The 23,062-nt window shown below is 42.7% G+C and overlaps 1 protein-coding gene across 2 annotated transcripts; it reads left to right on the top strand.

The window, feature by feature from the left end:
- Positions 1–217: 217 nt before the first annotated feature.
- Positions 218–22,305, top strand: DCUN1D1 (defective in cullin neddylation 1 domain containing 1). 2 transcript variants are annotated; one of them, XM_019478596.2, is made up of 8 exons: positions 218–366; positions 1,728–1,953; positions 9,259–9,475; positions 10,842–11,010; positions 11,598–11,728; positions 16,151–16,233; positions 17,565–17,661; positions 19,522–22,305. In XM_019478596.2, exons 3-8 carry the CDS (start codon positions 9,301–9,303, stop codon positions 19,599–19,601), a joined length of 735 nt encoding a protein of 244 aa, XP_019334141.1. In that variant the 5' UTR covers positions 218–366; positions 1,728–1,953; positions 9,259–9,300; the 3' UTR covers positions 19,602–22,305. The 2 variants fall into 2 exon arrangements, with proteins under 2 accessions (XP_019334141.1, XP_014461683.1); XM_014606197.3 differs by lacking the exon at positions 1,728–1,953.
- Positions 22,306–23,062: the final 757 nt, after the last annotated feature.

Below are 23,062 nucleotides of genomic sequence, written 5' to 3'. Positions count from 1 at the left end.
GCGATGGAGGGCGTGGTGTGGCCTTGACGCCGGGGAGGCCACGGCGGCACGTGCGCGTGGGCTGGTGGAAGGCCCCCGCCGCGCCAGGTGGGGTGAGGGGTGGTTGTGAGGGGGCCTCTGAGGTTGGGGGGCGGTGGGGGGGGTGACCCCCTTCCCCCCACTTCCCCTCCCCCCGGGAGGGAGCCAGGGGCAGCGGGCGCACTGCGCATGCGCGGGCGGCGGCGGAAGGGCCCGTGAGGAGCCGGAGCCTGAGGAGCCGCCGCCGCCGGAGGAGGAGGAGGAGGAGGAAGAAGACGCGCCGCTGCCGCCCTCAGTCCGCGCCCGAGCCCGAGCCGGGAGGGGAGAGGCCCGCACAGCCCCACCATGGTGAGAGCCGGCCCGGCGTCCGCCAGCGCCGCGGCCTAGTCGTGCCGGCGCCGGGGCCTGCCCCGCTGCAGCCTCCGGGCCCGGCCCGCTCCCTTCCGCTTTCCCGCCTTCCCGACCCCGAGGGAGGCCCGGGCCGGGCCGGGGGAGCGGGCACAAAGTTTGGTTGTGGCGGCGCGGGCGGGACGAGCGGGACGGCTGCTCGCCGGGAAACACCCGCTTTGTAGCGACCTCTGCCCGCGCGGCCGGGCCGGGCCGGGCCGGGGCAAGGACCCGCTCCGTGCTCGTGTGTGCGACCCCGCCGGGCGACCGCCTCGCTGACTAGTCCTGCTGATCTGACCCTGCTGGGACGAGGAGGAGACAAGCTCGTCCCTGACTCGTCGTGGTGGGACTAGTCCTGATAATGTAACCGCACTGGGACTAGTGAGTGACGTGCTTCTTCTCCTACTAGTCGTGGTGGGACTAGTCCTATTAATGTAACCCTACAAGGACTAGTAATCTAACCCTGCTGGGACTAGTAGGAGATGAAGCTCGTCACTTGCTAGTCGTGGTAGGACTAGTCCTACTAATGTAACCTTACTAGGACTAGTAGGAGAAGAAATACGTTGCTTACTAGTCCTACTCACCTAACCCTACCGTGACTAGTAGGAGAAGAAGCACGTCGCTTACTAGTCGTGGTAGGACTAGTCCTACTAACCTAACCCTGCTATGGTTGGTAAGAAAAGAAGCACGTCGCTGACTAGTGGTGGGACTAGTCCTAGTAGGGTTACACTAGTAGGACTAGTAAGAGAAGAAACACTTTGCTTACTAGTCATAGTAGGACTAGTCCTACTAACCTAACCCTGCTATGATTGGTAAGAAAAGAAGCACGTCACTGACTAGTGGTGGGACTAGTCCTAGTAGGGTTACACTAGTAGGACTAGTAAGAGAAGAAACACTTTACTTACTAGTCATAGTAGGACTAGTCCTATTAATCTAACCCTACTGTGACTAGTAGGAGAAGAAGCACGTTGCTAACTAGTCGGGGTGGGATGAGTCCTAGTAATGCAACCCTAGTATGATTGGTAGGAGAAGAAACACTTCGCTTACTAGCCATGGTAGGACTAGTCTTACTAATCTGACTCTGCTGTGACTAGTAGGAGAAGACGCGCGTCGCTGACCAGTCGTGGTGGGACGAGTGCTGGCCTGCTGTATCGGCCAAAGAAACCCCGCGTCCGTATCGTACCAGGCAGGCTAGGTGTTTCTCTATTCCTCGCCTATCCCGTGATTAGAAACCTCCAAATAAAAATCGCAGCCTTGTATTGACCAGTTTGGTGGAGGGTGTTTTGTTTGGTTTAAATTTATTTCATCCTTTCCTTTTGAAGGGGTGGTGAGAAGAGAAATCTGGCTTATGGCAGGTCAGATTGTGCGCGTAACAATGTAACGACGTGATTTCTGGGACTCGCTGGTTGATCGTTACCTGAGTAATGTTGCACAACACTTCATAAAAACAACTTCTGCACGTCCTGAGGAAGTGGAGCTCAATTAGGTACCTGTGCAACTCCGCTGGGCCTTAGGCTTCGTGCCGCCCGACCTAGCTAGGATGTGTAGGTATGTAGTTAACCGCACCGTTTGGGTATCATGTGTGCACAGATGAACACCTGGCTTTCTGGTTACAGATTGTAATTTGATCAAGCATTTGTACAGTCAAAGTGTAGGAGAGGCAACGGGATGGATTGTGGGTCTCTTGAGGCAAGGGGTGGGAGCCTGTTGGTTTAGGTTTCTTCAAACTGCAGTGACGAAAGGACCAGAAAACGTCCAGTGTCAAACAGTGCTGTGCTAAGATCAGTAGGCTGCTTAATAGGACTATGACGAATGACTGGTTTTGTGGCAGTGCTGAGGCACTCTAGTCTTGGCCCTGAGCTCTGTTGTGCTAGGCTCTGTACAAACAGGTATTTTCCTCTTTTAACTTATTTGAGCTTACATTTAGGTACTGGTGATGATATGTCCATGCCAGCAGGAGTCAAGCAATAGGAAAGCACAGCCTTACGCGACGAAAAGGTTGAGATTTCTTTCAGTTTGTGCGTATTTTGTAGCCGAGGTCCAGAAAACCATCAGCAAATACTTAACTTTTCTGTTGTGAATAGCTTCTCTAATTTTAAATTAAACTACTTGTAATGGCGAAGGTAAGCGTGTGTGCAAGCGCCTGTCGGATTGAAGCCTTAACTAGAGTCGCATATTTACTATATTATTCAGCAGTTTGTGGGGGCTATTCTTGCGCATCTTCGTGTGCTTTCTAACAAGTACTTCTCTTGAAATGGATACATGGATATGCACGACAATTTTTTTTTGCCATAATAGGGAACAGAAACTTTTGTAAAATGTTTAGTTTTTATTATTTGACATTATCTTCTGTAATGTTGTTCCAGTTCAGAACATTATTTTGCAGGGTTTAACACCACCGTGTAAACCTTATCTCTTATTTCGTTAGGGTATTGGTTACCTTTGTGGTTTGTTATTAGTGGAATGTTTGCTTACACGTTACATTCAGACCTAGTTTATTTTCCTAAAGTGAAATTTCGGGATATTCAGCTTAGCGTTTGAACTTGGAGTTGATTCAGGCCACTTCGTATATGTGTTACTTGTGCAAGATTTGGCTAACTTTTTGTAATGTTTCCTCTCCCAGCTTCCCAGAGAGCCTGTTGAGTTCATGTTACGTAGTTCTTACATAGTTCCTCTTTAGCCAAAGGTTATTCAGGGATGGTTACAACCAGAGAGTAGTGTGATTTCTTTTTTTAAAGCATGTGGCTCTTGATTTGTCTATGTTTACTTTTTTTTTTTTATCCTAGCAAAAGTGAGAATCAGAAAAGTAGTTCTAAAAAATGCTGTGTTGATGCTTCCAGGTTGTGCCAGCATTATGGATGTACCAGTTACAAGTTTTCTTGTACTTCCTTTGGGGGCAAAAGGCCCAATTCTAGCACTCTGCATGATGGATTAGTTTGGCTGATGCAGTGGGAGAAGTTGCATTCTCTCGGACAGCTGTAATCTGCTCCAAAAAACTAATATACAAATATTAAAACAATCTTAAATTCACTTAAGAAGCTGAGGAATGTTAGAAAATGTGAAGACAACTTGTTACCATGTTGTTTTACATCCTTTGTTTGAGTGGTTTATATCAACAGACCTTGTGAGTGTTTAATCTTTGTCTTCTTGAATTGCAAACAAGTGAATTCTACTGCTGCTTGAAATACAGTTATTTAAAAAGTGTCCGTTGGTCTGTTCTCTTCCCAAAACCACCATACGAGAGAGAGATGATAGTGGTAAAAGGATGTGTACACAAAATATATTGTGATTATTGACTTTTATTAGTGTTACACTTTAATTTGCTAGGTACCCGTATGTCATGGTAATAAATGGAAAAAATATCACCCAGTGCATTTATAGATTGGTAGGGTGAAAGAGACTCTTCTTCAGCTGCCTATGCTCTCACCAGATACCCTTGATTTGGTTTGCTTTTAAGATTTTACTAATTATATATAAATAAAAACCCATGTTAGTAGCAGTCTTTGCCTATTTGTAGACACCTCACACCTTCTTTGGGGGAGACAGCTCAGAGTTGAAAGTTTTTGACACTTAAGGTGAAAGCATGCTCTTCTGACCATTGGTATCACTGATACTGTGACATGGGGGGTGTTCACTTTTCCCATGGGCATTACCTCTAGACCAGGGGTGGGCAATTATTTTGGGCAGAGGGCCGCTTACTGAGTTTTGGCAAGCCACTGAGGGCCACATGACAGGCAGCCAGGAGCAGATAACTATTTATTTTCTAAATTTTTTAGGGGCCCCGCAGGCCGGATAGAATGGGCGGGTGGGCTGCATCCGGCCCGCGGGCTGCATTTTGTCCACCCCTGCTCTAGACAGTGCGTCCCCTTTTCTTTAGTCATATGCCTACTAGGTATCTAGCAAATTACTTGAAGCCCAGTTTATGAACGCAATGATAGCTGTGTATTTTTAACATTTGGGTTCATTTATCTTTAAAAAAATTGAATAGTATTTATTTTCATTGATGCAGTTCCCTCACTACCAGTAAAGACCCCCCCCAGGTTCCAAGGAGCTGTAAAAACACACAGAAGATGTGATCCCTGTGCCTGGTTTCAGTGCATGGGAGGAAGCATGTGAAATAAGTGGATAAAGGATTTGGGCCAAGTTTTGAAGGGCCTTGAAAACGAAGAGAAAAGGTTTGAATTTGAGCTAGTTGAAAGTAAAAAACTAATGGAAATCTTCAGCAGGGGCTGCTTTAGTAGCTTTGTTTTTCTTGTAAGGAATGGTACTGTCAAGAGACCAGAAAGGAGGGGAAACTAGAGAATGTTACCCAATTAATACATCATAGGTCCTTTAAACCTTTCCCTGAAGTGTCCACTATTGGTCACTGTCAAAGGCAAACTGTTCAGCTGTGCAGGGCTGTCCAACTTGTTTTTGCTGGGGGTGAAATGACCTTTTTATAGTTTGTGAGCCAGGAGCAAAAACTCATTCCTAGGTGGCAAATTTTGCTCTCTGGTATAATGGCTTAACCTGTGTCATCTTTTTCTTACTCCATTTGGGGGACTGCTTTCTTCCCCACTTCCATCTTTTCTCTGCCTGTTTTTCCTCTTTGTGGGGGCTGTTCTTTCAGGGTATCATTTTCTTCTGATTGCTGTTTGTGTTGGAGGCCATAGTAACTGGAATGTATGAAGAGGGCAAGTGGTGAAGTGGAGAAAGAGCCTGGGTATGAGGGGTGGAGGTTTTATTTTGATTTTTGTACTGTGCTCATTATGTGAGGTATTCGGATACCACATGGAATTGTAATCTGAATCTACAAAGCTGTGACTTTATGCTTTCCCCTTTTCCAGAACATGGTAAGACTAGCTATAGCATTCACTCTTCCATTACTCTGCTTAATCTCTCAGGGCGCCTATACACGAGCAGCAAGGCTGCTCTGACACTAATTACAGTGCATCAGAGCTGGATTAATTGAGTCTGCTGGAGTGTGGTAATTACCGAGCTCCATCACGCTCCAGTGTCTCATGTACAGTATAACCTCATAAATCTGAAACTATCAAAAATCCGGCACTCCCCCCCTGCGGCTCTGGGACCGACCGCTGCCCTACCACGCCCTCCTGGACACGGCAGCTGCCACTGCCATTCACCATTCCATGCCACTGTTCTGCATGCAGCCACTGCTCGGGGACTACCTGCCACTCCCCCCCCCCCCCCCCCACCCGCTCCATGACCGGCTGCTGCACAGGTTTAAAAAATCTGGCATTTTCAAATTTCTGGCAGGTGTTCGGTCCCCAGCACGCCAGATTTATTAGGTTATACTGTATCAGCATCCCTGTGCTTAAAAATGGTGGTGAAGTTACTTTAACTAAAGTTTGTCAAACAAGCTTTAGTTAAAGTGCCCCTGCCACTGTTTTTAAGCGTGGGGATGCTGATGCATGGGATGCTTCAGGCGCTTTAATTAGAGTGGCTCCCAGCGTAGCTCTAACTAAAGTGTCCCATTCCTCCCCCTCGTACTCCCTGGAGCACATATATAAACACCCTTAATCCAGCAATGCAGATAGAGGTTCAACAAAATTGTACCTGCGCTCTTTTTTTTTACTAGAATGGATCCTTCAAGCTGAAGTTGAGCAATTTATGCTCCAATTGCATGTGTTGTCTCCTCTTAAATACAGGATTAAAGGTTAAAGGGTGTAATTTGATCATTTAGAACAATAATAGATGCTGTTAATTCTTTTTCTGGAAATAACTTTAAAAATACAGAATGCTTTGCAGTTTGGTGCTTGAGGTGGTGTGGTTCATAGAGATGTGCTCAGTAATGAACACAGAATCACTTGTGCACTGGCAGGTTTGGAGGAAGGGATCCTTTAGCATAAAGGGCATCAGAATGAGCAGAGATGTCACTAAAAATACTCTCGGAGAAAGTGAGTGGGGAGAAACAAGGACTAAATACTTCTAGTTTGTTGGGGTTTTTTTCCTCAACATGTTCTTCAAGTTTATGATAATTTTAAGATTATACAGGCTTTTTATCCCTCTAAAAAAAAAAAAAAGCAACTGAGAATTGATAGCTGGGGGGTGGGGGGGGAGTAGTAAATACACTGGAGGGTAGAACTAGGATTCAGAGTGACCTAGACCAATTGGAGGATTAGGCCAAAAGAAATCTCATGAGGCACAACAAGGAAAAGTGCAAAGTCCTGCACTGGGACAGGCTGGGGGTGACTGGCTGGGCAGCAGCTCTGCAGAAAAGGACCTGGGGGCTGTAGTGGACAAGAAGGTGGACTGGATATGAGCCTGCAGTGTGCCCTTGTTGCCAAGAAGGTTAACTGCATCTTGGGCTGCATCAATCAGTAGGTGTGTTGCCAGCAGATTAAGGGAAGTGATTCTTTCCCTCTATTCGGCACTGGTGAGGCTACATCTGGAGTCCTGTGTCCAGTTTTGGCGGCCCCCCCCCCCCACTACAGAAAGGATGTGGGGAAATTGGAGAGGGTCCAGTGGAGGGGAACAAAAATGGTGCAGGGGCTGGGTGACATGACTTGTGAGGAGAGGCTGAGGAAATTGGGCTTATTTAGTCTAGAGAAGAGGAGACTGAGAGGGGATTTAATAGCAGCCTTCAACTACCTGAAGTGGGGTTTGAAAGATGATGAATCTAAATTGTTCTCGGTGGGGGCAGATGACAGAACGAGGAGCAACGGGCTCAAGCTACAGCAAGGGAAGTTTAGGTTAGATATTAGGAAAAACTTTCTCACTGGGAGGGTAGTAAAACACTGGAATGGGTTACCCAGAGATGTGATGGAATCTCCATCCTTGGAAGTTTTTAAAACCGGCTAGACAAAGCCTTGTCTGGGATGGTCTAGTTGTGGCTGGTCCTGCATTGAGCAGGGGGTTGGACTAGAGTGACCTCCTGACATCCCCTCCAACCATAATTTTCTATGACTCTGATATTTACCTCTAAAAACAGTCCTCCTGCATTGGGCTTTAGGTTTCTACATCTTCAGTATTTGCGTGATTTGTGTGTTGTGGAAGATGGTCATCACTTTGCAGTATTGTACCTTTGATGCTCCCGGTATCTATGCAGTACCTCTTCAGATGGACTGTTCTCAGTCTGGAACTGGAAACTTGCTAGTGACTGTTGTGGGTACATTGGTAGTAGTGTTCACATGATCTACTTAATGGGTTTTTGGGCAGTACAGAATTGGATTTTGCCTTTTGAGCCAGATTTGTGTAGAATCTGAAATGCTGGTTGTACTTCCTACTTACATTGTAATTAGATACTATACATAACACGGAGCAGAGTTGCTGTTCTCCTCCTTCTAAAACATTCTTTCTTTGTGTAAAGATAATTCACATCCATTTGATATCTTTGTTTTTTTCAATTGCAGAAGCTGCTTCTGCACCCCTGCAGATTTTGCAGGGGTGGGGTTAGTATGCAAGACAAAATTTTAAGTTTGGAACTAACAAGTTTTAAACTTTACAGCTAAGGTATTTATTTCCTAACTTAAAACAACACTTCATTTCCTAGATTGAAATGTATTAATTGGAAGACTTTCTTGGAAAATGCTTGGGCTAGCTTTTGAACTGGGTGTATACAGGTTCTGTGAATTAGCCAAAGGGGTGACGTAGTGGGCAGCTGTGCCATGTCCTCACTGTGTGCCACTGATTCCCTTCCCCTGCCTGATCTGCTGCTCTGCCTTTTGCTTCCTGCACGGTCTCTCTTGCTCCCTCCATAATCTGCCGCAAGCCACACAGAGACTGTGCACGCCACTTGTGGCATCTGTACCTTAGGTTGCTCTCCCTCCCCTCCCCTCTCCAGTGTAATGTATGTGAAGCACAGTTATCAAATTTGAAATTTTATTTGAGCACTTTATGCCTTTTCTACCACTTACCTGCTCCACGGAATCATGCTTAGCATGGTAAAGTGCAGGATTCTCATTACATTGATTAAACTAGGAATGTAAATGGAGATGCATCTGTTGGCTTAAGCCTGGCACCCAGAGCTCTTTAGTTTCAGCCATGACCCTTGCTGTTTTGCTGTGTGGCTTTAGGCAAGTTGCCTCAACTTCTTCTGCCTCAGTTTATGCATCTGTAAGATGGAGACAGTAGCCACCTTGCAGGAATCCTGTGGTATGTATTGTGAAGCACTCTGAGAAATGTGATGGGAATGATAAAAAATGTTTCATTTTTAATTTTTAGCTTTCACTGTTTTTAAATAGTGCCATCATCTGACCTTAAGTTTGGTGGAATAGATCCCCAAATTACAATAGACTTAAACTTAATGCATTTCAGCTGCTGTTCTTTGGCAGGCGTGACATTTTTAATTCTTCTTCTTATAGTCAGAGAAATCAATTGCCTAGGTAAAATAGGAACCATCTGTGCACCTGCTGTGTTATTACCGTTGCTTATTACTTATTTGGCTGGTTTCAATTTTTGATTGGTGTGTGGGTGGTTTGGCCAGAAGATTTGTGTGGTGATTTAGCTGATCATTTTGTTACTACACAGGAGACCTGGGATTGGGGTAATTTTGTGTTGTGTGTTTTGTGTTGTGCAGAACTTTTCCATCTCCATGAAAGTCTGTCTTGTATACAGTATTGGTTATCTGTATACCTAAAAAAGAATAAATTGGTTTTGCCTGTCACACTGGCCCTTGTAACATGTCTAATGAAGTGTGTGTGAATATGTAAGTTAAAAAAATAAATGTTCCCTCAATTTTTTTTCAGCTGATGTTAAAAAAATCAGCATTTTTTAAAGAGGGAGAAAAGAATGTTGCTTTACATTTTTTCTCCCAGGGAACTTGTACTAGATGTGCTCTCATCCCCGTTTCATCCCCCCCACTCCCTAGTTAACCATTTTTAGTTTCAGTGTTATCTGTTTTAACTTTGCTAGAACAAGTTGAAATCGTCACAGAAGGATAAAGTACGTCAGTTTATGATCTTTACGCAATCTAGTGAAAAGACTGCAGTGAGTTGTCTATCCCAAAATGACTGGAAGTTGGATGTTGCAACAGACAACTTTTTCCAAAATCCTGAACTTTATATACGAGAGAGCGTTAAAGGATCGCTGGACCGAAAAAAGCTAGAACAGCTATATAACCGATACAAAGGTGAGTACAGGGAATTCTAAAAATTATGCATTTTGGATTTATTTGCACCTGCGAACTATAGACCCTATGCGTGTGTCCACTGAGCTACTCTACTTAAAATGTTGACTAATTTGCTTACCCTACCCTTCTGTGTAGCAATGCAAACCCAGTCTGAAAAGGGAGAAGGAAGACCCTTATTCTGCAAATCTGAACATGCCTGCTTAACTTTATGCACAGTGGACTTTGATGAAGCTACTCATTACAAGCAAGTTTTTGCAAGATCAGGGCCTAAATTTGAGCTTTCATGCAGTATGATTGCGCCTTTAATGGCTGCGCTATTTTTAGATTCTTCTGTGGGGAACTTAGAAGGACCTAATCCTTGACGAATGAAAATGGCATTATAGATTAGTCAGTAAAAAAGGAGTGTGGATGAGGAGACATCTCAAAAAGAACCCCACAGTTCTTATTAAATGAATACTGGTAAGGTAGGAAAGACGAGGTCATGCCTGCTTTGGCATACCACAAAATATCATCCGTTTTAATATGTACTTTACTAATGTACTAATAGGAAGTATTTTTATTAGAGTCTATTAAAAATTCATATATGCAAAGCAATTACAGTTGCTGTTCTTTCTCTTTCGACCACATCTGCTCTTCATGTGTATGTGCCATGTAATACACAAGCATTCTCCTGAAGTCTTTGATTGGTTGCTTTAGTAAAGCTTTTTTAGCTCACTATGAAATGTGAAGATTTTATTTCCAGGCTAGCTGTTAACTACGTTGTGAAGAGTGTGGGGAGTAGCTGAGTGATTAGAGGTTGGTAATAAGGCAACACCACCTCTGGCTTCTAGGGTACCCTGACCAATCTGGCACACTTTGGCCAGAAATTGTATAATATGGCCAGAAATTATACAAAAATGACATTAGTGTAGTAGTTTCAGAGAAACCAATTTAGTGGTTTCAGTGCAGGTTATAGTGGACACCTGTCAACCTTTCAGGAATCTGTCATCTGTAATGACATCCATGCTGGCAGGCTAGGCAGAGAAATTGAGAACAAAATGTGTGTGAGGGAGTGAACTATAGTTAGTCAGAATTCACTGCATACATTCTTTGCACTGCAGTTGCCTGTGCTGGATGTGTTCGTTGCACATTTGAAGGGTTTCATTGTAAATGACTTTTTTATTCGAGTAACTTTCCCAAGTATTAAAATTCAAACTAAACAGAAATGTGTATTTTAAAAGTGGTTAAATGCCTGCTTTTAAAATGGCTTATCTCGTAAGTAATTTTCGAAGTTTGTGTGCCCATGAAAAAGTACATATATTCCAGTTTGAAGGAATTGGCTACCTGGTTGATTTTGTTTACTAATCATTATTTTTGTACTTCAAAGATCCTCAAGATGAAAATAAAATTGGTATAGATGGAATACAGCAGTTTTGTGATGACCTAGCACTTGACCCTGCCAGCATTACTGTACTGATCATCGCATGGAAATTCAGAGCTGCAACACAGTGCGAGTTCTCAAAGCAGGAATTCATGGATGGCATGACTGATTTAGGGTAAGTATGCAACAGGTATGACACTACCAGTGTAACTCACTGTCAAAAGTTGGGACTGAAACAGGAGAAAAAATTGTTTCTGAAAATCCAGAACAGAATGATGTCTTTTCAGAGCTAGTCTGGTATTTGTCTTCTGTGTATGTAGAAATATATCTGCTATCAACTTTGTACAAGCTAGAAAAGAGCTCTGACCTAGGTTCAGATGCTGCTTGCTTTAGCTGTATGAGTTGCCCCACTGGGTACAGTAAAGCAAGATTTGGCCCAGTGTCTATATTTGCAGCCCAGTTTTTTCTTTATCTGTATCAGAAAACCAGACTTGTTTATCTTGGATCATTCTGACAAATGATTTTGAATTACTGTAGACTACATAAATCTGGCTTTCAACCAGAGCGTTTAGGTGTCAGTGTGAAGAATTACCTGTAAAAACAAAGTTGTACTGGTTATACATATACAGACTAGTTACTGGTTTGTTGAACAGTTTTATATAATTCAGCTATAAGATTTTGGGTCCTAGTAGATGGTTTTAGAAATAATCTTGGTATGTTATGACAAAATGAGTAATACACAGACTTGCTTTTAAAATACAGATGTGACAGCATAGAAAAACTAAAGGCCCAGATTCCTAAAATGGAACAAGAATTAAAAGAGCCAGGAAGATTTAAGGATTTTTATCAGTTTACTTTCAACTTTGCAAAGAATCCGGGACAAAAAGGTTTAGGTAGGTATTCTTGATTGTTCAGCATTTGGGATGTCGATACGGGGAAATTTCTCACTACAGTAAGTGAAACAATTTATTATGACCCTGTTAGTCTGAAAAATAACTAGCCAAAGAGAGAGAGAGAAATTTTGCTGTGGTGAAAGGTAGATGTCAGAGATGAGTTTAATATTAGTGTCAGTTTTTCAAATCCAGAGGCATATTTCGTGCATTGTTATGAACTGACCACTTTTAGTTTTCCATATTCTTCCTTGTGGTGTACATGCATAATTCCCCTTAAAGTGAATAAATTAACTTTTAGTAAAAGTATAATTTTAAAATACTACAGGATATGCAACAACTTGTGGATTAATAGAACAACAATTATAACAGATAAGTTTCAACTGTAAAAGTACGCTCAGAATGCAAAAACATACTTGTAAATCTCTTTGCAAAATAGAATTCGGGTATCACAAAAAATCCACATGGTGGGCAAGACTAGGTTCCTTTTTCAATGCATTTATAGTCATGATCTTAAGCAAAATTCAAGTGTTGTGTTTTTGTAGGTTTCTTTTTTTCTCTTTGGAAATTGCAGTGTAAATGTTAACTGTTCTATGCACTGTCTGCAGCTGGCATACAGGCCACTTTTTAGCTCAATACCATTTTTTTAAAGGCAGGGCAAAGGCTGTATTCCTCAGCGGGAACATGGCTGGTCTTCTCCTGTTTTTGTTTGGGTTTAATTTTAAGATGTGTTGCTGGTGATGTGTTGTGTGTGTGTTTTTTTTTTTTTTTTTCTTAACTCAAAGCTAGGGAACTGCTTAACCTTTTATTTAAAATGTATGTATGTGCACCCATGCACAGATCTCACTGCATAAATGGGTGGTTCCCAACCTTTTTAGAATCAAGGCACCTCCTGTTAGACTCGAGGCACCACCTCCCTAATATGCCAGCTCTTCGCTTTCACTTGTTCCTTGACTATGGATTCATAATGAAATAATTCTTCTGCTGCAAAGAACTCGGACCACAACAAGTTGCAACACTTTTCAAGGCACAAATTGTTATTTGAAATCTCTGAGTCTGCCTAGTAAGTCGTGTAGTTGTTCACGCACCTAACTCTGCTAGTATGGCACCCTTGAAAGGATCTTGCGGCACCCTGGTTGAAGATCACTGGCACAGATGAACTGTTGATCTTTTTTGGAGTCATTTGTAGAATTGAGGCTTAAGTATGGAAAACGAAGCCAAACCTATGAATTGTTGAATAAAATTGATTTTGAAACAGTTGCCTGTTCTATAGCAGGTTATGGTTGAAGGCCTGCTCTCCAACAGGATCCAGGCCTTAAATGACATGCTTAAAATGCTCAGGTATTTCCTTTCAAAAGGTAAATGCATTCAATTCATAAAGAGATTATTGAAGGGTGCTTCAAATGAATAAGTCTTACGAAGTTCTGATAAAGCCAGTTTAAGCAGGTGTTTATCATAAATCCCACATAATGGGAAAAAATGAATGACTCATCTGTTTCCAGTAGGCATATACTGGGTATGGTAGTTGTGTTATGCAATCCAGTCTGAGCAAGTTTCATTAAAACCCTTCTATCATACCCTCATTCAGTTTATACCAGAAGTATATAATGTAATCAGTCCAAATGAGTCTCATTAAGACCTTTATATCGAACTCTTACTAATTTCTTTAACAGTGCGTGTGCGCTGCATGCACATGCACGCACCAGTAGGAGTTTAGTGTAAAGATCTTAACGAGACTCATTTGGACTGATTTCCATTACCTGTTTGTGATTTCACAATTCTTGAGTTCTGTAGTCTTTTTTAGGTTTGACTTATGAATGGGGATCTACCTAAATTGGGGCAACGAACATGGGTTCATTCGAGGCAGGTCCTGTTGGACCAACCTGGTGGCCTTCTATCACCAGGTCACAAAGTCCTTAGATGCAGGGGTAGCAGTGGATGTAGTCTTTCTGGACTTCAGGAAGGCCTTCGACACTGTCTCTCACCCCATCCTCATTAAAAAACTAGGGGACTGTGGCATCGACACCTACACAGTCAAATGGGTCACTAACTGGCTGGAGGGCCACACCCAGAGAGTGGTGGTGGATGGGTCATTTTCGGCCTGGAGGGATGTGGGCAGTGGGCTCTGTCCTTGGACCCGCACTGTTCAACATCTTCATCAGCGACTTGGACGAGGGGGTAAAAAGCACCCTGTTCAAATTTGCTGACGACATTAAGATGGGGGATGTGGGCACACTAGAAGGGAGGAATAGGCTGCAAGCGGACCTAGACAGGTTACAGGGGTGGGCGGATGAGAATAGGATGGGTTTCAACACGGACAAGTGCAAGGTGCTGCACCTGGGGAGGAAGAAGCAGCAGCACACCTACAGGCTGGGGAATTCTCTTCTCATCAGTGCAAAGGAAGAAAAGGATCTTGGTCATTATTGATGCCAAAATGAACATGGGCAGACAGTGTAGGGACGTGGTCACACCTTGTCATGCATCCACAGATGCATCTCGAGCAGGTCCAAGGAGGTGATCCTCCCCCTCTATGCGACACTGGTCAGGCCGCAGCTGGAGTCCTGCGTCCAGGTCTGGGCGCCGCACTTCAAGAGGGATGTGGACAGCATGGAGAGGGTCCAGAGGAGGCCACCCGCATGATCAGGGGGCAGCAGGGCAGGCCCTACGAGGAGAGGCTACGGGACCTGAACCTGCTCAGCCTCCACAAGAGAAGGCTGAGGGGGGGATCTAGTGGCCTGTTACAAACTAGTCAGAGGGGACCAGCAGGCATTGGGGGAGTCCCTGTTCCCCCTGAGCACTCCCAGGAGTGAAAAGAAATAATGGTCACAAGCTGGCAGAGGATAGATTCAGGTTAGACATCAGGAGGCACCACTTCACTGTCAGGCGGCTAAGATCTGGAACCAACTTCCAAGAGAAGTGGTGCTGGCTCCTACCCTGGGGGTATTTAAGAGGAGGTTAGACGAACGCCTTGCTGGGGTCGTTTGACCCCAGTACTTCTTCCTGCCGTGGCAGGGGGTCAGACTTGGTGATCTGCTCAGGTCCCTTCCGACCTGACCAACTATGAAACTATAAATTGTGCCAGAAGTGCTGATCGGAGCAAGCAGTGGGGCTGCCAGGGCCCCTCTGCCAGTTGGCGGTTGGAGGGAGTTGAATGGCAAAAAGAGCAGGATTAAAGGAGCCACTGCACGGCACTCTTCTGATGCGATTGTAGGTAGATCCCTATTTATGAGAAACTCTTTGCTACTTTCTTGTTTCTAACTAGAATTAATAGTATTGCTTATTATCAGGATTGCCAAACACATGCCATCTTAAGAGCCTGTTCAAGTTACAAGCAACTTTGCCATACTACATCAAGGTACTGTTTTTGTGGTGGATTACTACCCTAGGCTTATGTATACAGATGTATCTGTTTTTAAATCTTGAGCAGAAATAGGTCAGCCGTTTTGAGAGCGTGGTTAGAGAACAAAGGCCATTTGCCCATGTTTAAAACCATCAAGAGAACTCTTAAAGATATAGTCGCCTTGCACTTTGGAGCAGGGACTCAACATTAGGCAGGTTTTGGGCCTTCACAACTGGGATGTACGTTGTGCCTTGCTTGTTAGACTCTACACAGGTTACATGCCTTTGAAACTTTGTAGTTCACGTATGCATATATTAGACATTTTAGTGGCTGAGCTAATCTGATGCCACCTCTGTGATCCAATCCAAAATTGAGGAGGACTAATCTTTTAAATCAGGGGTGGCCACAAACTGCAACATAAGCTCTGCAAGTGGCATGGGCAGCCTCAGTGCCTACGCATATTTTGTTAAAGGAGCACTGTCAAGTGTATTATGCAGTCTTTGCAGTAAAGAGGAAAAAAAAAAGGAAGGGTGTTGCAACTGTATAGGTCCTACTCCCTCCCTCTCCCTCCCCCCCCATTTGTGCAACAGTTGTATAATTTTTTTATTGTTTAAAGTCTTTTTATTACTTTTTAAAAGATACCAATGATTAGAGGAGTCTATTCCTTATGAAGTTGGTAGGATCTGTACATACAAAGCACTTTCAGAAATGAGCCCAAATTGCTAAATCAGAGTAAGAGAAAAGTTAAAGGTCTTGAAGGCTCAGATCAAGTGTTTATTCTGGGCAAAACAATCAGATTTGAACTACTGAAATTCTTCTTCTGATCTAGTTTGCTCCAGAGGTCCTATCAAAATCTAAAGGCAATTGCTTAGTGAAACAAAACCCATTACGGTTTCCTCAGTGTTCACTAGTGTTCACTGTTTTTTAACAAAGATTTAGAAAGAAGAGTGTACTAGCATTGGGTGACTTGTTTTTTTTTTTCTCCTTCATTAGTTTTTAAAGTCTGTTCAGACTTAGCACAAATACCTGTAGAGAAGAGTACCTTTCAAATATATCTCTAAGAGTAATATATTTTAATATTACAGATTTAGAAATGGCCATTGCCTACTGGAATTTAGTACTTAATGGAAGATTTAAATTTCTAGACTTGTGGAACAAATTTTTGTTGGTAAGTTCAAACCTTTCACATAAGTGGGCTTCAGTATTTTTTTTTTCAATTAGCAAGATTTAATCCATGTAGCTGAAGTTAGGGGTGCACCGATAGAGATTTTTTGGGCTGATACCGATAGCTGATTTTTTAAGGAGGCATATCGGCCAATACTGATCGATTTCTGATACGCAGCCTGGCAGCTTGGAGAGCACTGTCTGGTTGGTAAGTCTGTTGTGATGGAAGGGAGGGGGGCAGATTGAGGCCTCTGCAGTGAGGGAGGGAGTGGGGCAAGGGCTGGGTCAGATGCTGCCCAGCGGCGGCAGGATGGGGCATGGGACAGAGCCATGGCTTGTCCAGGAGGTGCGGGGAGGCTCCCACCGCTGTGCGCACCCCAGGAGAACATGGGGGCTGGGGGTGGGGGAGGCATGTGCCCCCCGGATCTGTGCGCGGGGTGGGGCAGCTGCCGCTGCAGGCTGGGGCCGGGGCTGTGTTGGGCTCTTCTGGGCAGGGGCTGGGCTGGGCTGGGCTGGGCTGGGCTGCGCTCGGGGTGGGCAGCGGTAGTGCTGGGAGGGCGGTTGGGGGGCTATAGTGAATTTTGGGGTGGCTGCAGCCTTCCCCCATACCCCTTCCCAGCACCACTGCCGCCTGCCCTGAGCGCAGCCTGGTCCGGCCCCTGCTGGGAAGAGCCCAGCTCCACCCTGGAACCAGCCCACAGTGGCAGCCACCCTGCCCTGTGCAGAACCTTGGGGCATATGCCCCCCCATGCCCTCCCTAGGTAATGCGTGGTGTCGGGAGCTGCCCACTCCCCTCAGATGAGCCGTGGCTCTGTCCTGTGCCCCTCCCCATCCTGGCTGGGCAGCCCCTGCCCCACTCCTTCACTGCGGGGGCCTTGATATCCCCCCCACCCCTCCCTTCCCCCTACCCTTCCACCATAACACACTTATCAGCTGGACGCAGCTCTCCATGCTGCCAGGCTGCACTCCCGTGCATGCTGCAGCTGTGCGCATGCACAGGGCATTTATCAGCCACATTATCGGCTGCATCAGGCAAAAAAAGATGATTTCTGATATAGTCAATTTTCTTTATATTGGTGCCGATCCGATATTGGACTGACGTATCGGTGCACCTCTAGTTGAAGTGTTGACTAGATGCCATGAGTTAAATACAGAACATTGATATTGTAAGACATGAATAAATAATATTTGTGGCAAGTACAAGAGAAATGTTTGGGGGACTTGGGACATTCTCAAGTGTAATATCAAGTGTGATATATTTGAGTATTGTTGTGTGTGGACTTTAATTTTCATTTTCTTCATGGTTTTTAAATGCAGATATTTTTCCCCAAATAGGAACATCATAAAAGATCAATACCTAAGGATACCTGGAACCTTCTTTTAGACTTCAGTACAATGATAGCAGATGATATGTCTAATTATGATGAGGAAGGTAATGTTTCCTTTTTGTGTTACCAGTTTCTTAATGTGTAACTATACAGTTCACTTAGCACTGTTTTTGGTGTATTGTACCTACCCAGTGGCAGGTAATTAGTGTCCTCCCTATGGCACAATGACTTGTGCTGGGATTGATGGGTTTCTTGACAGTCCTTCACAGCCCCAAAACCATGTGCATTTAAAAAGAAAAAAGTATAAAGTGGCACCTTTTTTTATTCTTTCCTGGCAACCTAAAATAATCACCTCTTCCCTCCATAAAACAAATAGGCTGCTTGCAGATGTGAAAACCTTCTTCCCCCCCACCCAAGAAACAAACCAAAACCCAAACATGCTGACCAGAAAAAGCATCACCTTGGTTCGACCTGGCTCTGCAGCATCTGTATGGATTGAGCCCTTCAGCAGGGTTTTTTGGTGCTTTTGTCTAAAGCCGATTCAAACAGCTGTTTGAAAAAGCGCCCCAAAAGCCCCACTAAAGTACCTAATCTATACAGATGCTGCAGAGCTGGGTCAGATTAACGCACTGCCCCTTCTGCACATGCTCTGGGCTTGGCACGGGAGCGGGCTGAATTTAAAGTAAAGCGCTGTTTTCACATCTTCAAGCAGCCTTAGTCTGCAACTCTGCTATTTATCAAAAAAAAAAAAAAAAAATCTAATACTTCATGCTTCCTCTAGCAAATCAGTTAGTGAGGAGCCTGTGCAAGACTCCTGCTTTTGCTGTTTCTCTGTGTAAGAATAGTTTTGAATGGTTAGCCCTGTCAGCAGTGATAGTAAAATGAGGCCAGGAATACACAGGGGATGGAGTATGTAGGAGGCTGTTACGTAGAACCTGTGCATCAGTGTGTGCACAGATGCCCTCCTAAGCAAACCTGCGTATTCCTTGAATAAGGAGCTGTTCTCCCTTCTAAATGGAAAGGGTGGGTGTAGTTTGTAGGCCCCAGTTAAAGAACCCCTACCCTACAGCATCTGCAGTAACAGATTTTTTTTTTGTCTTGAAATGACACGTGCTGATTTCAGCATCTGAACACTGCATGGACATGCAGTCGTTGTTAGCTGTTACTAATTACAGTACTTTACTCTCTTACGTCTGGACCAAGCAACAGCCCCTTTTTATAATTCGTAAGAAATCTGCAGCACCTGTTACCCTACTAGAGACCAGATTTCAGTTCTGGATCCTAGTTGGGGCCAGGCCTACATTAGAGGCTCCTGCTAGCACAACTGTGTGTGGATCAGAACTGCCAGGGGTGTGACCCCCCCTCTGACGGCTGTGCCAGCAGATGCCCCTAATGTGAATGCAGTTTAAGATGGCAAATAGAGGCTGATATAGTGCTTTTATCACTCTAGCTTGGTTTACTGTGCAGGTGCAGCCTTGCTGGTATAGGTGCATGTGTCGTAGGAGCACTTTGATGCATGGTATCCCATACCAGCAAAGAGCTCTTCGTGTAACTTAGCCTCGTTTAGCCAGACAAGGACAGCCTGCAGAGATTGTGTTGCCACACTCTTCCCGGGCGGATGCCCTGTGGAGTGGAAGGAGCCTTGCCCAGCTTTTTCCTTAGTAAGGTTGTGACATGAAAAATTGTGCATGTTTAATTTGAGGGGGGAGGTGTGTCTTGGTTTAGGGTGGAAAAATCTTAAACTAGCTCTTCAGTCTCAAGTAACTGAATTAAACATGGATTTTTCATTTAAAACTTAACACAGAAAACATTTAAAAGGGGTAGAATTTTATTTAATTAAAATAATTTTTTTTTTTTTTAAAAGGTGTGAAACTAGTTTGGACAGATGATGGTTTTGTTGCCCTGATTTTTTTATGTTCTGATGTGTATGCATGTTGTTTTTTTTTTTTCTCCGTCTCTTTTAGGGGCATGGCCAGTTCTTATTGATGACTTTGTGGAATTTGCACGTCCTCAAATTGCTGGGACAAAAAGTACGACAGTGTAGCACTAACGGACCCTTCTAGAATGTACATAGTGTGTACAAATAAATACAATGGAAAATTGCACAGTCAATTTCTGCTGGCTGGACTGAACTGAACTGAAGTTCAATCCTCACAATAAGGGTTGAGGGTTGAGACAAACCTTTAAGGATACATCTTGGACCATATCATATTGCATTCTTCTCCTGGTGGTTTGGGCTTCTCTTCTAGTCTGGACCACTTTTGCCAGTTATAATTCCAACATTGTGGATTTCATCATTTTTTGTGAACCACCCTAGTTTTATTTTCCTATCTGAGAAGCTTTATGATTATTTTGAGGTTTCTGGTTTCACATGAAGCACAATGCTGTCTTCATTGGACAACTGATGTTTGGCATCCGAATTACACAGATCAGCATCAAATATTTTTTTTAAACTCCTTAAATATACACTTTGGGCTAGTTGCAAAGACTATATTGATAGCACTTCCTACAAGAGTGATATATTTAAGTGTACTGGATCCGATATTTTTCTTTTATGGAAAATTACAGGTATTGTCTAAGTGGGGTTTGAGTAGAAACAACCAACAAAAATGAGATTGTTATTGGGATATCTAGGTGCCTATCTGAAAGGTTTTATTGTACCTCAACTTTCTTTAAGAGCAGTTGAAGTACTACGCAACTACTGTGCACTTATAGCACCCATGTTTAATACTACAGTCAGCCTTCAGTGAGCTTCATTGAGATGAATTGTGTGCATAATGATAGAATCTAATATTCTCTAGGTTATCTAATAAATCCAATTTCATTACAGTTTTGCGATGCTTACCTATCTGTCCAAGAAGGTTTTTTTTTTTTCATTTCTGTAGAAATTTAAAACTTGAATATACTGAATTTGTGTCTTAATGTTTGCTGCACAATACAGTATTTTTAAATGGAGGCATTGGACTTACGGCTGCAGTAGGAGAGAACCAGTGACCCTGTGGCAAGTCTGACACGAATCTGAGGTTTGAAGCGGTTGTCCTGCGACATGTAATTTAAAACTTGACAATGTATGTGTATTGCTGTTCTGGACAAAGCCCATGTTCAGTGATTTTTGTTGAGCTGTTAAAGATGACAGATCACTGTGGTTGCCAAATATAGACATTTTAAAAGTAAAACTCTTCCCAAACTTAATCAGATACAGAATATCATACTGGCTTCTTTTGTTTCCTTAAATTATTTTGTTGATCTACCACTACTTCTGTGTGCCTCATTGCTTGGAACTAAATTGGGACTGTTGTCACTTCAAAGCAGGATTTTATCTTGTTCTGTGCTTTTTACATTACAGGAGCTTCTTTCATGCTGAAAACACTCACTCTGCACCTGCTGACTTGTGAGGGAGGCTTTTGGTTGTTTTGAGACCAATACTGTTCTGTAAAAAGCAAGAAAATGTCAAACTTCAGTCTAAAAAAAGTGATTATAGTCATTAGGAATAGGGGTTGAAGACTCCTGGCTGTCTGATATTCAAGTCCGAATTACTGTTGAAATTAGTAAATGGAACTTGCACTAAAAACAGCTGTATGTTTTTTGTTTTTTTTTATACAGATTCAAAAAAGAATAAAATTTAGGAAAAGTTGAGTATTAAACTGCTTTGAAGTGGGTGAGAAGGTTGCTTCCCCTCCTGACAGTGCCCTTTTAATAAAGCCTAGTCACTCCTTTATTTCCAAATCCAGACCTACAAACATAAAAAAAATTGCAAATTTCTACTCCAGCTACCGGAATTGGCTATGCCAAAAATGTTTCTTTTTGCTGCTTTCAGTATTTCCTTCCTTAATTTTGTGTAAATACAAGCGAGGACTTGAATTATGAAGAGAACGTTACAAGGTATATATGCGTGCTGTTTTCCGTCTTGAGGGTTTGGTACAGTACAGTTTCAGATTGATTAGTTCAAGTATGCCGTGTTTTGAGATGAGAACTAATTAGCTTTTATCCCGATACAGATTTGTCTTTCACAGAAGTCTGGTATTGGTTAGTGGCATAATGCCGTGGTGTTTTAAAGAATACTCCTTTTGAATGCGAGACCTTTTCAACAAAATAGTGTTGTCATCAGTTTGGTACTATACACTTATAATTACTGTGTAATTATAAAACAAAAGTACAATACCTAACGCTTCAGATAATTATGTAGCAAGAAACTTAAAGTTATTCATGCTATAATGGCATCTTAGAATTTAACAAAATAAATGATTTGCGGTTGAAAACAAACAAGTTTGATTTAACAGGGTATTGTTCTTTTAAGGACAAATGCCTGGTTACAGGGAACATTTTGTATTGAAAAGTGCTCAGATATGTGGCCATGTGTTTTTCCTTTCTATATGTGTGTGGGGGTTTTTTGCGGGTTTTTTTGTTTGTTTGTTTGTATTTTTAAGGATTCAAACAGTTACCTACTTGGCTTGATTTGATTCATAAGTGCTTGAGTCCTCAGTTTGATGATTTCCCCTTACTGAATCAGCCTTGTTTTGCCAAATGTTGAAAAGGGTAAACATTTACAACTTGTAACCTATGGTTTTTAATACATGGAAAATGTACAAAACGAAGAAGTGCCCTGATATAAAACACTTGAGATCAAAACTATATTTAGTGAAGAACATCATCTGCGTATCTCTGTAAGTTCAAATGTAACTTCTTAAAAATCCCTCATTACCAACAGAGGCAATAAAGCTCCAGTGAAATTGCCATGGCTAAACCTTCTCATGCATTGTTTCGGTCTATTATTTGTAAAAAATGCACTTCTAGAGTGTGGGATTTTTTTGTTTTTTCTTTTTTAAATCTGGAATATTATCTCTTGAATAAAACATGCACTTAATGGCAAGCTTTTTACGGGGGGGGATCTAAGAACTGATGCAATATCTTGCCTCCTCTCGATCTAAATGTTTACAAGTAAAAATGGAGCTGTTTTTATCCAACTAAGCTGCATTGACATTACTTAGCGTTTGATGGAAGAAACCGTATGTCGTGCGTTTGTTTGAAATATGGTTGGCTTGAAGACTACAGTATATAAGTAAATGACTTTTTTTATTGATCAACCTGTTATTAAATAAAGTAACTTATGAATTGCTTCAAAACTGTTTTACAATGAAATCCACATTGAGAAATCCTTATTTAAGAAAGATATAATTTTTTAAAAATGTGTTTAATAAACTTTTGTCATTCACACTTTATTTAAATAATGTCGCAAGAAGTCTGTAGATTTTATTTGAGTATGGTGCATTATTGTGATTTTAGGCTTTTAAGTACGTGGCATTGTTAATTTAACTGATCCAGACAGTAATAGACACAGAAATGTAATGAGGGGAAGACGGATTGAATCGCTACAAGAGTTTGTATTGTAATAGGGGCATATTTGCAAGCAGTGCTATGGATCTATTAAGTTAATATATTATAAATCCAGTTTTAAATTGGAAGTGTTTTGTTGCATGTTAACTGACCCTGTGCTAATCTTTTATG

This window comes from Alligator mississippiensis, chromosome 7 (genome assembly GCF_030867095.1).
Source record: "Alligator mississippiensis isolate rAllMis1 chromosome 7, rAllMis1, whole genome shotgun sequence".
Classification (NCBI taxonomy): domain Eukaryota; kingdom Metazoa; phylum Chordata; order Crocodylia; family Alligatoridae; genus Alligator; species Alligator mississippiensis.
Note: the sequence above shows the minus strand (reverse complement) of the source record. Positions and strands in the feature narration are given on the sequence as shown.

Coding starts and splice junctions, on each gene's coding strand:
- DCUN1D1 (XM_014606197.3), top strand. Junction 9,476..10,841: donor GCTATATAACCGATACAAAG/GTGAGTACAGGG, acceptor TGTACTTCAAAG/ATCCTCAAGATGAAAATAAA. Junction 17,662..19,521: donor GTCTAATTATGATGAGGAAG/GTAATGTTTCCT, acceptor CGTCTCTTTTAG/GGGCATGGCCAGTTCTTATT.